The 14,273-nt window shown below is 50.2% G+C and overlaps 1 protein-coding gene across 1 annotated transcript; it reads right to left on the minus strand.

Annotated features, from left to right (window-relative positions):
* Positions 1–1,415: 1,415 nt before the first annotated feature.
* Positions 1,416–13,942, minus strand: CLRN3 (clarin 3). The gene is made up of 3 exons (XM_049645893.1): positions 13,714–13,942; positions 7,192–7,371; positions 1,416–1,976 (listed from the first exon to the last, which is right to left on the minus strand). Exons 1-3 carry the CDS (start codon positions 13,940–13,942, stop codon positions 1,696–1,698), a joined length of 690 nt encoding a protein of 229 aa, XP_049501850.1. The 3' UTR covers positions 1,416–1,695.
* Positions 13,943–14,273: the final 331 nt, after the last annotated feature.

Raw genomic sequence — 14,273 nt, forward strand, 5'->3', positions numbered from 1 at the left:
CAATCCATTTGCATGGATTTGTTACCCTTATCTGTTTTCTCTTCCATGACTTGACTGCATTATCACACTCTGGTATAAAATTAAACCTTCAAAGAGCATAAATGTTTTTAGCTTCAAAGAATTTAGAACATTTTCACTGTTGAGAATCATATTTTTAATGCGCTCAAAGTTGCACAAGTTAATTTATTGGAGTAACCTTGACTTTGGGGTGGGTGGTTATAGAGAACTGACTTTTCAGAGAATGAGCACAGTTTTGTGACTAAGTACTTGTTTTAAGTGGAATGTAACACCTGCTTTTGCAATGTCTGTCTTGACTTCTCAACAGTAAGCTCCGTGGGGGGCAGGTATCCCGGTTGGCACAGGACTGATCACATCACAGGTATTCAATTCATGTTTCTTGAATGAAAAAATATTATTTCTAAGACAGATTGTGAAAAAATAGTAGACAAGAAGGTCAAGAATCCCTAATAGCTTCATAAAGGATATATCTTTCCGTCCAAAGACACGACATTTTGTAAACTACACCGAGAGACTTCTGCTCTGTTTGGCTTTGGTTACGTCAAGACATGACAGAGTTATTATTTCAGAATCCTGTCCGTGTTCACTCTGACTGACTAGTGGGATATTCAAGCTCAAAAGATCCTCAAAGGGATGTTCTGGAAGAATATCGTACTGGCAAAGTAGGTCTAATCCATTTGGGAGCTCTCCAAAAATTTCCTAGTTGCCTGTTGTGTTCTCATGAGACTGTGAATCGATTCTATCCACCTGTTCTAGAGGGCAAACCAGCATCTGTGTTCCGCGTCTGCCCTGGCCTCGACTCGGGGAATGCCGGCAGGCCACGGCGCTCTAAGCCATTTATTGGCCTCTGGCTGGGCCGGATTCTGCTGGGGCTGACACACTCCCATCCAGGCAACCAGACTGTGTCAACGGCAAAGGGTCGGTTACCAGAACTTGTTGCAATGTGACATTTTCGTTTTGACTAATTCACCACAATCCTTCTAAACCAAAAATACATTTAGCTTCCCTAGTGTGAAGGCTGCAGGGCTATAATTTTTGTCTTTCTTAATCTTCTCACTTCCTAGTCTTTTCCATATAAAAACTGCACCCTGCCGCCTCAAAAATGGGTTTGCAGGTCATATATCAATACTCCTACCCGCCACTGGTTTTGAATTATGTCAGCAACTAGGGGTCCCGGGGACCAGGGAATTTACCCCAAAGTCTCACCCACCTTTTGCCTCCAACACCTGGTCCTGGAAAGATGAGTTCTGAATCCCTCTGTACCTGAAAGTCTTTGTTCAGACAGTGGAATAAAAAATACCTGGTCCCTCCTGAGGAGGAGATCCTAGGTGCTAAAGTGCTTTGAACTACTTAAAGTAAAGGTGTGTACCACAAACCTTTATTATCTTAGGGAGTGAGACCGGGCTGGAAGGATCCATGGTCTTGGAATCATTCTACTGCTTTGAACGCTGCATGGCCTGCAGACATTTCCCTTTCCTCTTCCCCACCCTAGAGGGAAGAAACCTGGTCAAGGGTACATCATTTAAGGAGCGTCACGAGATACAAAACTATCACAAAGTGACAGCCAACCAGGGCTGCCCTTAACCATGCGGATTGTCCAGACAAGCTAGCCAGTAACCTCTCGGGGGCTGACGTACAACAGACTAGACATAATGACGAGACAACGTAACATAGAGTTCAGAATAAAATTCCATCTCTGGGAGCGTATTCCATTGGCTTTCTCTGCTCCTGTTTCCGCTGGTGCCTGGCCTTCTGGTAGAAAACGATGATGACCACGGTGACAACACTTAGAAGAATGACGAGGAGCGTGAGCCAAAACGAGTAACCGTAGCTGTGGGTCGTTCCTCTGTAGGTGGTTGTTGGATACAGCGGGTACAGCATCTGGGCCAGCTCTTCCGAGAGATGATTGGATTGTGTGTTGGCCACGAACAGTATCATGGTCAGGAAAACGAACAACGCTGGAAAGAAGATTCAGGTTCATGAACAACGTGAAGTGTTGCGATGCATTTTTCTCATGTCGCTTCCTTCCTTTCTTTTCTTTTTTTTAAATTTAAATCCATGTTAGTTACCATACAGCGTAATAATGGTTTCAGGAGCAGAATTGAGTGATTCATCACTTAGATCTAACATGTCACTTTCTTTCTCAATGGAACATGTGCTCTGTGGGCATTTATGGGATGGCTAGGTGACGGTCTTCTAGGTGTTAGGGTGTAAAAGAAATGTAAGAGACGAGCTAGATCCTAGGCGCGGGACGCTAAAGACAGTGCAGGCAGGGTCCGGCCAAGGGCAAACACGCAGCTCAAGCCCTTCCCGAAGGGTCTGCTCCGCTGAGGGCACGTCACGTGGCCCCTCCCAGTGCACACAGAGCTGTGCTGAATGAACTGGGGAATGAGGAGACAGGAGAGTCAGCAGGAAGCTTTCTAGAGAGGTCTGGATAGATGACAAGGATACAAAGAGGCTGGGAGGACACAGCATTGCAAGCAGAAGACATGGCCTACACAAACCCACCCGGGGGACAGTGAGCTCAGAGCAGCTGGGACTGTGAGAGAGGACCCCACTGATGGGGAGCCGCTCCGAGGGTCCTGAGCACTGAATATCAGAGGAGGAGATCACCGCAGGGAGCCCCCGACACTGGCTCGGAGGCTAGACTTTCATTCTGCACACAATGGAGTGTGGCGATTCACTGGGAAGGGTCTTCTCACTAAACTCATTTTATTTTATTTTTATTCTGTTTAAAGTTTATTTATTTATTTTGAAAGAGACAGAGGAGTGCAAGTCGGGGAAGGGCAGAGAGGGGAGGAGACAGAGAATCCAAAGCGGGTTCTGCTCTGTCAGCTTGGAGCCCGACGTGGGGCTCGAATTCACAAAACCGTGAGATAATGACCTGAGCCGAAAGCAAGAGTCAGGCGCTTAGCCGATCTGAGCCACCCAGGCACCCCATAAACTCATTTTAGAATGTTTTGGTTGTCTTATCGTCCCTTTTTTATTCTTCATAACATCCTCCCCTGGAGAATGTGCCTTGGTATTGACTCTGGACAGCCACCTTGGCCCCCATGGAGAACAGAGTCCTGGGGTCAGAGAGAAGTGGATTCCCGGGCTCTGGCCTCCTGGCCCCGGGTGATTTGTGCACTTCCCTGGACCTCTTTCCTAGCCTTCCAGAGGGGGTCAGCTAGAGGCAAAGAGAAGATTCAGATTCATGGTTGGTTGAACTAGGGCTGGGCTGGGAGTGGGGACGGGGTGACGGCCAAAGGGCACGGGGTTCTCTCTGAACTGATGCAATGTTCCAAGGCCGACGGAGGTGGCGTTTGCACATCTCTGGGAACATGTACCCAACACTCGACAGACTTGGGGGGAGCGGTCAACGTGTCCTGGCTGCAGCCCACACCCGGGGACTTTCCCCAAGCCTCCAAAGGCTCTAGCTTGCGGGCTTTTGTGTGAGAAGAGTGCTCTGACTCTCCCCGATGGCAGACCTTCATCCTCAGTGTGACGGTTTTACTGCTCAATAATTTGTACATCTGAGAGCCCTCTCCTCTGATGCTCTGTGCGTCTCACACTCCAATTAGCCTTCGTTGCGCTCTTGTGAAAGTTCTTATGAAAGCTTAGTCACAAAGGGGTGGGGTGAACACAGGGTTAACACATTTTTTCATTCGATGGAACATGCTGGCTTTGGTTTGAACTGGGAGGGGCTGTTGCAGACAGGTGCTGACGTGAGCCCCTGTATGAAGGAGATGCCTCTCCTTGTCTCCTCTCCAGCCTTCGGGGACAGGGGATTCACAGAGGAATAAAGGGAGCCCCGAGGTAGAAGGGGGATCTCCCAAAGGCTCAGGACACTGTCGCCAGTCCTGGCCCGTCACCCTCAGGCCGTGGGACCTGTCACATCACTTTCTGCTCTCTGGGTTCCTTGGCTGAGGATCAAGTGTGTGGGGGAAGACAATCTGGAGAGTTCTCTCAGGCTCCAACATTCTCCTATGGTTATACCCGCTATGGTCAGGGCTGGGCCATGCTGCGCCGGCGTGGTGCTAAGGGCAGGCTGGGGTCAGGGGACATAGGAGCCTGGGAGGTGACTGCAGGTGGAGACTCACGGAAAAGGAGTTTTCACTACCTTCGCACAGCCCAAGCCTATGTGAAGACGATCGGGAGTCCCCAGAGGCAAACCCGGGGCAAAAGCCTGGCTTCTCAGAGCTCTGGGATCAAGAAGTCACGGGAGGCGTTCAGAGGAGGCCAGACACAAAGCCCAACGCCACAAAGCTCTCCCTGTGACCTCTGCCAGAATGCAGACCTTCTCCTGACACACGGATATCATCTCAGACTGTTTTCCTGCCTCCCCCGCAGACTCTTCTGTGTGTTCGAACTTGCCCCAAGCCGGGAAAGGAACGCCACGCGACTCTCTCCCCGTCAGACAAAGCTTTGTTGTTACAAGTAGGTGGGGATGGAGGGGTTGAGGGGAAGGCCGCCGGCCTGGTGTTTTTCTTGTTTTCTTCCACAAACATGCATCGGCCTCCTCCATGTAAAGAGCCAGTGCATACTCAACTGTGGAGACAGAGCCTAAAGCTCCAGCTTTGCAGAAACAGGGTCTACGAGGCAATGGGCTTTGAGGCCTGCAGGCTGTAGAGTGGCGACATCGTCCCGTCTTGTCCCTACAACCCCGTATCCAATCTTCTTCTGACACTAGCTCCTTATTTCCCTCTTGAAGACGTCCCCAGCCCCTGCTCCAAGGGGTCAGGCGCCCCAGCCGTTGGCTGAGTCAGCCAGTGAGTTCAACTCCATGGAGGCTGTTCCAGGGCCGGGGAAGGACAATTCCAGGGAGAGTCAGATTTGGGGGAAAAGAAGTCCTTTCAGAAGAAAGGGGTTGTTGGCCAACATCTTGACTTTAAGGGGACCTGTCTGCTGCTTAACATCAGAGAGAACACTGGGAAAATCAAGAGAGAAGCAACCTGCAAGGCATCTGTTCTGAGGGCGTGGGTCGAGACCCAGAATCCAGCTGCACCTGAAGACACCACCTTTTTTAGTTTCTTAATTACCTGAGCAAAAATCAAAAGAATCCTTTTTTTTTTTTTTTTTTTACCCTGGCAAAGAGTGCCAATGAGCCCTGCCCTTGGTTTGACTGAGGTGAGTTATAGTGGTAGAAAGAGCTTGGGGAAAGGAAGCCTGGCCTTTGGGTGAGGATATCTGAGTTTGTAAGTGAGTCCCTTAGCATGACTCTTGGGGAAAGCTGATGCAGGAACACTCATTCCACAGCGCTGTGGGGCCTGGCCCACGGCGGATGCCCTTTAACTCGGGGGGTTGGCTTGTTTTTACCACCAGGTAATACAACCACAGGGAGAAAGGAAAGGGCAAGTCATGCATGAATGTGGCTAAAGCAGCCCAACCCCAATCCTCAGAGCCGAGGGGTGGGTATGCAGTGTGGCCGTACAGGCGTTCCTGGTTCCCGCCTCTGGCCTGGCTTGCCGATTATGAATGGCACTCTTAAGAGCATCCCATTTGTGAGCGTCGAGCTGCATGGATTTCCCCTGTTTCATGCCGTCTGGGGCTGGCTCCTCAACTATTAGTGTGAAGAAGGCGGAAGTGTCCTTACCACTTGGAGCTGCCTGGGCTCCAGCCAGGGCGTCCTTCCCCCCCCCCCCCCCCCCGCCCCCCAAGAGCCCTGTTCTTCTCCAGCACACCACTGCTGAGAGCCACAGCTCAGAGACCCGGGGACCTCTTCCCGCCACCTGAATCCGGCCTGTGCAAGGATGGCCTCTCACAGAAGGACAGAAGGAAGCAGCCCCGAGTCCTCCTTGGGGCTTCCTGATACCAGACCACCTTTCCTGTGCTGGAAAGTTCCGGGCCCGGGGTTAAAATGCACTACCTAGAACTTAGATGAAACCACGTCCAGAGTCCTCCCAAGGGGAAGACAGACTTCTTCAGATCCTTTCTCGAGATCAGGTTTTCATGGTGGAGAGAGAGAGAAAGCAGAAGCCTGGCCACCTGGAGAGGGCAACGAGGCCCCCCACTGAGCAGGCCTTTGGGCATTTACGGCAGCTGCAGAGCCTGGCGAAAACCCAGCAAGAGCCACACACGCTGTGACTCAAGCTGGGATGCACTTCCCATCTGCGCTGCACCCCCCCCACCCCAGCCTGGACCAATAAACAAGTAAAATAAGCCAGTCACACTGCACAGAATCAACCGGGGCTCACTCATCACCTGCAAGAAGGGTGTTGGCCCCAGATCCTCTAAACGACCTTCTTTGCGGTTCTCTGTGGCACAGCCATACAGAGGTGTCATGTTTGGGTTCTAGCCCACATTGACTGTTGTTACTTGGAGGTGAGAAGGAGAGTAAATAAGTGTGTGCGTGTGTGTGTGACTGTGTGTACGTGTGTGTGTGTGTACATGTTTGTGTATGTGCATCTGTGTATGCATGCATGCACTTCTGTGTGTGTGCACATCTGTGTGTATGCGTTTAGATGTGTGCATATGTGTGGGTGTGTATGCATGCACATGGGTGTATGTGTGTGATCATACGTGCACATGTATGCATGTAGAAGTATGTGCTTGTGTGCATATATGTGTATACATTTGTGTGTGTGCACACCTATAGTGCGTGTGTGCTCACCGATGTATGTATGTGTGTGTGTGCGCACCTGCGTATGTGTGTGTGCACACAGCTATGTATGTATGCATGTGTGTGCATATCCATGTAGGTATGTGCATGCGTGTGTATGTATGTGTGTTTGTCACTTGTGTGTGTATGAACGTGTGTGTGTGTGTGTGTGTACACCTCTATACCTTACACGGAACCCCACTTGGAGTTAAACACGCTACAGGAGTTTTGTTGTCACAGATGAACGTTTTGTGGACTTCGAAGCATCATGTTTAACTCCTTACGTTCTACACTCGAGAGCAGAGACTGGCATCTGTTACGCATTTTAACACGTCACACCCTGCCCTCCTCTGGCCCCTTGCCTCTCACCGGTGCATTCAAAACCATTTTATTTCCCAGGATGCTTAACGACGCTGCAGATGGGCAGAAGGAGAGCCCAGGCCGCAGCACGCAGCTTGGCACCTACTGGGTCTCCTCAGTTTCTACAGCCCGGCGGTGGCCACGTGGGCTCCTGTGTGTGTCAAAGCCAGAGACGCAGAGACGCCGAGGACGTGCTTCCCAGCTGAGCGCCGGGTGCTCCCGGGGACACTCACCAGCAAGGCCGCTCCAGGTGTACACGCCCACGGGCCCCAGGAACGTCTGGTAGGGGTTGCTGATGCTGTTGTACAAGGTGAACCCGGAACTCAGCAGCGACGTGCACAGGCTGAGCACCAGCAGCAGGACGGCCACCAGGTGCAGCGTTCTTCGGGAAGAATTGTTCAACTTCTCTAGAACTAAAGCAGCGTTGGGTCAGCACGGAGCGCAAAATGCAAACCCCAGCCTCGCGGACGGGAGGGCCGCTCCCCGCCACCCGGGGGCTCTTGGACTCCATCCGCTTGGGCACCGGGGTTAGGAGTTGCAGGGGGCATCTCGGTGTGCGGGAGCAGGAAGGGGCGGGGCCTCACGATGCTCAGGCCCCCCTTGAATGTGTGTAACCACAGGACCGTCCCGATTTCAATTTCCCAGAGGAAAGAGAGTGCCCTCCTCGATACAGCCGCTACAGGGCTGGACGGCCCTCCTCAGTGCGTTGTGGCCTCAGACACCTGCCATGGAAATTTCCACATCATCACGGACAGTGTTCCCCCCCGCTCGGAGCACTACGATGCTTCCACTTGGGGGAACTTACAGGAGGCCACTCTGAAAACCTGTGACAGAGAGGATCTGGTAGAGGCTGAGATTTCGGAGGTCGGCCCGTTACAGAGAAGGCCAGGAGGAGAGGAGCTGATGGTGACCAGGTAGCTGGCCCTGGAGACCGGCAGATGACTGCTGTGTGGACAAGTGAGGTGTCTCCACACTTCCCGACTTCACTTCCCCGGAGCCGGAGAGGACCCAGGGCCCACGTGGCTCGAATGCATGTGGAGGGTGGACCTCGGGTGAACCATCAGAATTCTCTCCGAGCTGAATTCCTCTGGGTCCTGACAGCATTTTATAAAACGCGCGTATCTCTTACGTGCAGAGGGGCTCCAGACATAAATACGCACTCGTGTCCGAAACACAGATGCCCTGGGCCCCTAGCCATCAGTTCCTGCTTTTGCCATCCTGCTGTTTCTGACCGCAACCAGCCACCCTCCCCGTGTCCCTGCTTCCTCTGCTCGCTCCTCTGTTTACGACACCAAACGACCGGTGACCGGAGGCGTGTGTCCCCACGCTTACCTGTAACCCCAGCCAGGCACTTACAGAACGTCTCCAAAGGCTACCGGTGCGTTTTGGGGCCCTGGTGACTGCCACCACATTGACTAAAGGGTTTACCAAGATGTTCTGTGAAAGCCACGGCGACGTACAGAAAAAAAATAATCGGGGAAAAAGATTTCCGAGCTCCTAGTAACACGCTAACAAAATCCTTGGGAGTTGCCAGATGTAAGAACCGTGACTAGGGGGCTGGTAAGAGAAAGTAAAAGCCTTCTTCTTTCCCTTCCTGTTTCTCAGGCCCCTGGGATAGAGCAGAGAGCCACTCACAGCCTCACCACAGAGCAGCTTTAAAGAACAGAAACCAGAAGGGTCAGGAAAGATCCCTTGTCCCAGGGCTCGGGGGGGCCCCTTATCTCTGTCTCTGGTCCCAATGCTTCAAAGAACAGGAGCCCCAGGGCCTTGTGTGCACCAGGGAGGAGCGCCCTAGCAGCAAGGGGCCCTCTCTTTGCAAGGTGTCTCCTTCTCATCACCGTGTCGCCTCCATTATTCGAAATCTCTTCATCGTGCTGTGCCCAGATGCGTATCTCCAGGACTCTGCCCAGAGTCCTGATGCTTCCTCTGGAGCAACACAGAATCCCCTTGCTCAGCTCTGCCTGGCAGCCTTTCAGGTATTTGAAGAGAGATCGAAACCCCAGTGTGATTGACAGCCCGTGTCTCCGGAATGTTCTTTGTCAGGCATGATTCCAAAGCTCCTGCCAGCCTGACCCCAGCTCTGTACACACTTTACTCTGACTCCAAGCTTCAAAACATGCTGGCCAGAAGGCACAGCTCTCCCGGGGTCCGAACATCTACATTGTGAATTCAGATTTGTGGCTGTTAATCAGCCGTCCTCTAGGAGGGAGACCGACTTCCTGTCACCGGACAGTGGACAGAGAGAGGCTGCAGAAACTAAACTGGCGAAAACAAGAGCAGAGACTTGGATACTGCCCCGTGCAGCCCTGGGAGCCCTGTGGGGGAGCACAGAGGGCAGAAGAGGGGGGTTCCCAGCCCAGGGACATAGACACGATGACGTCACCGCCCTTGGCTGGAGAACATTTTGCTCCTCGGTGAGAGGCGGGCCTGAGAGCAAAGTTCACCTCCCACACGGCCAGTCCCCTTGTGCCCAGCGGTACCTGGACTTCTGCTAATGACCCACGGGCAGGGCCAAGTCCTTAGCACCGCTCTCTGTGTGACGCATCCCAGGTAAGAAATCTAATGACACAGGTTAAACTAAAAATGTGGTCCTTCCCGCCACCGCCGATTGCCTGGGTGGGGACGGCCAGGGTCCGATGGCCACCTGCCCTCCGGGCACCACACGCCCTCCAGGGCAGCCACTGGGGTCGGGCTGTTCTGAGGGCTCTGAGCTCAGGCTGAGATTTTCATTGCTCTCGGGTAGCACACACCTGCTTTGGAACTGGTGGATGACGACACCAGAGCAGGAGTAGGACAAAAACGGGAAGAAGGACACACGTCTTCAGCGGTGCGGGGTCTGGAGAGTTTCCAGCCGTCACCACAAGGAAGCATTGCTCCTCCCTGGACACCAAGGAGGAAGCTCGAAGGTCTAATCAGAAATGTGCTGGGGACCAAACTCGGTGTTTAGCCAATAAGAAATAATTTGGATACTTAACTAGAAAATAAGACATTTCAGTGTGGGGAAAATGCCATCTCTGAAGTGCCCTGGAGAATATTTCTGCTTTATACACTTAGTAAATGCCGTAAATGGATGTACGTTTGCAAATGGTGAACATTCCTCTTGTTCAGAGTAAACTACAAAGTGACAGTCAGGTTAGGCTTTGTTTTAGACTCTTGGTAAGATCTAACAGACATGATTTTTCAAAAGGGAGTCAATTTGGAGCCTACTGACTCAGACTTTTCTTTGTATTGATGTAGCAATTTATCTTAATTTTAACTGCCGTATTTTAAAATTCTAGTTCAGCCTCTGAATATCCTGCCACACAGGTATGACAGCTATATCTCCCAGCCCCCTCCTTGCTCAGAACTCAGACAATGGAAGCTGGAAATTTGGGGAAAGTTAGCAAGAATGAAATAGAATAAACCCCCATAGCATCTGACAGCTGCTCCCTGCCTACAAAATTAGCAAATACATTCCGTTCTTTTCTCTTCCTTTTCAGGGCCAAGCGTTGGAATCAGGAAAACCACCTCACAATTGGAACTAATTGCCCAGATTCTGGCAACCTCAGGAAAGAGGCCATGGCCCCCACAGCTGGGAGGCAGAAATGTGCTGGGGGCCGCGGGCAGTGTGCAGAAATGGGTCATCTGGACATCCGGGCTTTCTGTGCATGGAGATTTAACCCTTCGGGACCCACTAGCCATCTGGTCTTTCTAGCTCTGGTTTTCCAGAAGTCCTCAGAACTCAGGGGAGAGCCAGTGGCTTTGTGGGTGGGTGGGAACTGCCACCACCCACTCCTCAAACACCTGGTCATCAGGGAGCCTGGCCTGGTGGACGCCTCAGCCCGTGGACCACAGCATACCCCTGACAAGCTGGGCCTTTGAGATCTTCCAAAAAGTCCCAATTGGCATGCCGAGCCTCTGGGAAATGTATCTGGGTTCTCTCGGGGAGAGAAGGAGGGCATTTTCCACCCTTATGCTCCATCACCCAGCGTGGTCATGTCTCTGGGGACAAGTAACAAGTTGCTCGTCCTTGGAAAAGCATAGGTGTATATAGGTGAGTAGGAGTATTAAGGAAGAAATAAGCCTCTTTTTTTCATCTCCTTGCAATTCATTGATATTTGCAGCGGATTTACTTTTTCTATTTATTGGTAGCTTGGGCCAATAGTGCAATTTTGGGTCCCTTGAGAACAAACTGGGTAGGTGGAGAAAAGAGACTGGTGGGCCAGTTGTTTGTTTGTTTGTTTGTTTGTTTGTTGTTGTTGTTGTTTTGGGTGGGGGGGGGAAGATTGCAGACTGGGTGAAATTCTCCCTTGCTCTCATAGCAACCTGCACCACCTGATTTAACTGATGGGGGCCTTTCTCTAGATAGAAGCTATGGTGAGTTGACCAAGGCCAGCAGCCATGTGCGACGCCTCTCATATCCCCGCCCCTCCCTCATGAAGCAGCTGCTCAGGGACGTGTTTTGGACTGACATTCAATATCCAGAACTTTTGGAGTAGCAAAAGCCAGGTGCTTACTGGTAGACACAGGGCCTGTAACTCTTCATCTGGATATTGAACAAACCTGGAGACCACTAGAAGAAGCTAGGAGATGTCCTGGTCAGGCTGAGCTGCCCAAATAATCTAGCGACACATTGGAGAGTTTGCTTTCCAGGTTTGGCTGAATATTTCCCCCACCAGTTGACATATTGGTGGCTGGATTCTTCTGGCATGTGGATATCAGCCATTGTCCCTTTATGCTGTGCTGTCATTTCCAAATCTACAGCCCCCGTCGGCACGATATGTTCAATCCCATGCAGAAATATAGCAGAGCTTGGCAATAGTAACTATTCTTTGGAGATCTTCAGGCCAAGAAGCTGGCATGGTTGACATCTTATTAAATGGAGAGGTTAGCCCTTCGCTGACGGAGAAGGAAGTGGCATCTATACAGATACTATTATACCACCGATGATTGGTTGCTGATTTGAGATGAGCCCCAGGTGGTCATGAGAAACCAGCAGAGAAGCACCCCTTCCTCAGTCTCCAATTCTGCTCTCCAGGGAAAACATCCCTGGGTCTGCAGCGGCTGAACACCACGATATATGTCCTAGTTACATGACGTTTCCCTATCTTGGAGAAATGTTGAGTACTCCAAGTTCAAGGGTTGTAAAAACCATCAACAAGGAAGCCCCCATAGGCTCTGGGGAGCCCTTAGCAGACCTGAGCTGGAGCAGCTGAACTGTGTACCTTCACTGATCAGGACGTGGTTTATCTTCTACGGCACCTAGAGGCTGGCAGTGACTTCACAACATTGGAACCCGGCTCTGCAGTAACAGAGTAAAAGCAGAGAGCCAGGAAAAGCAAAGGCAAATGTGGGCCCTGAGCCTTCAGGATTGTCCCAGCCTACGCCCACCCCTGCCCTCTCCACTCCATGGTGCCCACTTCCCTCACACGGGGCTACAGAGCCAGGCCGGGACCTACCCTTGCGGCCTCTGAGGTTCCCTGACACAGGGAAGCAGGGCTCTCCCTGAAGCCACGTCTCTCAAATTGGAGCCGGCTGATTCCAAACAGACACAGCATGAAAATCAAAAAATTCGCAGGCTGCTATCACATATTTTAAAAAATTTTAAATGTGTCTGGAGATTCAGGAACTATGACACATTCTGGTTTTGAAAATGCTATGCACATCCTGAATGTGTGACTGAATCTTGGAAAGTCTTAGCTTCTGGGTGCCGCAAAGGGAATATTCCTCCTTTCCCTGAGAAGCTGAGGTCAGGGCTGGAGGGGGGGATGGGGAGGGAGGTGGCATTACTGCCAGGCTGGAGGAGACGTTGCTTTTGCTAATGTCTTAAAAGACAAATTCTATAACTTGGAAATACAACCACGTTGCTCAAACTCAGACTAAAGGCTTGAGTCTAAGGCTCCAACTCAAACTAAATATTACATTTGTACGAGATAGAAAACCGTGCACATTTACAAGTCAAGAGGTAATGACTGTATCGGGCTGATAATGCCTGTCTACCTGTATGCCACACTGTTTAATGCAAGGTCAAGGTGCTGAATAAGTTACAAAGACCGCTCTTAATTTTTGAAAACGTGGTGGTATATGTTCAATCTTCAAAAGTCCAATAGGTAGCTGAATTCAACTTAGCATTCTCAGTGAATTTTTGTGTTCCACCCATCAAGAGAGGAGAGTATTACTATATAAGAAATCAGAAAAAAAAAAGGGGCATTCCTACAAAATATGCAATTAATAGAATTAACAGAAATTTAGTACCAGGTCCGACAAAAATGAGATGTTTTGGAGGTAAAAATTCAAATTCGAGTAGATTAAAGAAATGAACTGGAGATCTAAGAAGGAGAACCTGATCATATTTTCCACTTTAGTTTTTCCTTGCCACCAACGAAGTTCTGGACAGGGACTGTCACCCCATCTAAAAATCCACCATCCATACACACACTTTTCCTACTACCCTCCTATGTTGGATACCATATTCCTGCTACATATATTTAATTAATTAGTTACTTGTCAGTAGACTTGGTAATATCACTTACACCTCGCCTCTGCCAGAATTGTGTGGACCACGGTGCTCATAGACACAACCAGAACCGAGGAAGCTAAAACAATAGTGTGGTGAAGTTTCAAAATTAAAGATATATTTTCATACCTGCAAGCCATCTCAACGCTTACAAGGAGATCATTTTTGAACAGTTCTTTGGCCCATAAGGAGGATGACTTGGGTCTTACCCAGCTAACACAGTCTCACTGCACCCCATTCAGATTAATTTATCGTTTACCTTCAAAGCCTTTTTGTGATTCCTCAAGTCCATGACTGAATTCTTGGTGACTCTTGCCTTGAAAAAGTCCATAGGTGATAACAAGACTACCGTTTGAAGACGAGTCACTGATGGCAATTTGACTGCTGACCCATTCTTGAGTCCCAAGCATGGAGCAGACTACGATGAATGACCCGAAGCTTGTAAAGAAGCTGGATAAAAACATCAGTGTTTTCTTCTTCGTAGGCATCTTCTCCGGAAAGTAGGGGTCCTAAGGTTAAAAAAATATCAAAGGTCTTTTGATAATAATTTTGGACCCACTTGGAGTCCAGTATTTAGAAATGGAGTCGAATGCTTCTTATAAAATATGAAAGCTTGCTCTTCATAGGAAGGAATATACCAAGGACCATTGGACTATGAACATGGCCATAAAGATTTACAGCACCTGAACTTTGGTCTGGAGTAAGGGGTTGCTATGGTTACAGCCAACCAGTGGAAACAAGGGCTAGGCATGGTCTTCCTAAGGACTTCCTGGATCACACAATTAATTTATAACTCTTTGCCATGTGCCCTCGAAGCAA

The sequence above is a fragment of the Panthera uncia genome, chromosome D2 (genome assembly GCF_023721935.1).
Source record: "Panthera uncia isolate 11264 chromosome D2, Puncia_PCG_1.0, whole genome shotgun sequence".
In the NCBI taxonomy this organism is placed as follows: Eukaryota; Metazoa; Chordata; class Mammalia; order Carnivora; family Felidae; genus Panthera; species Panthera uncia.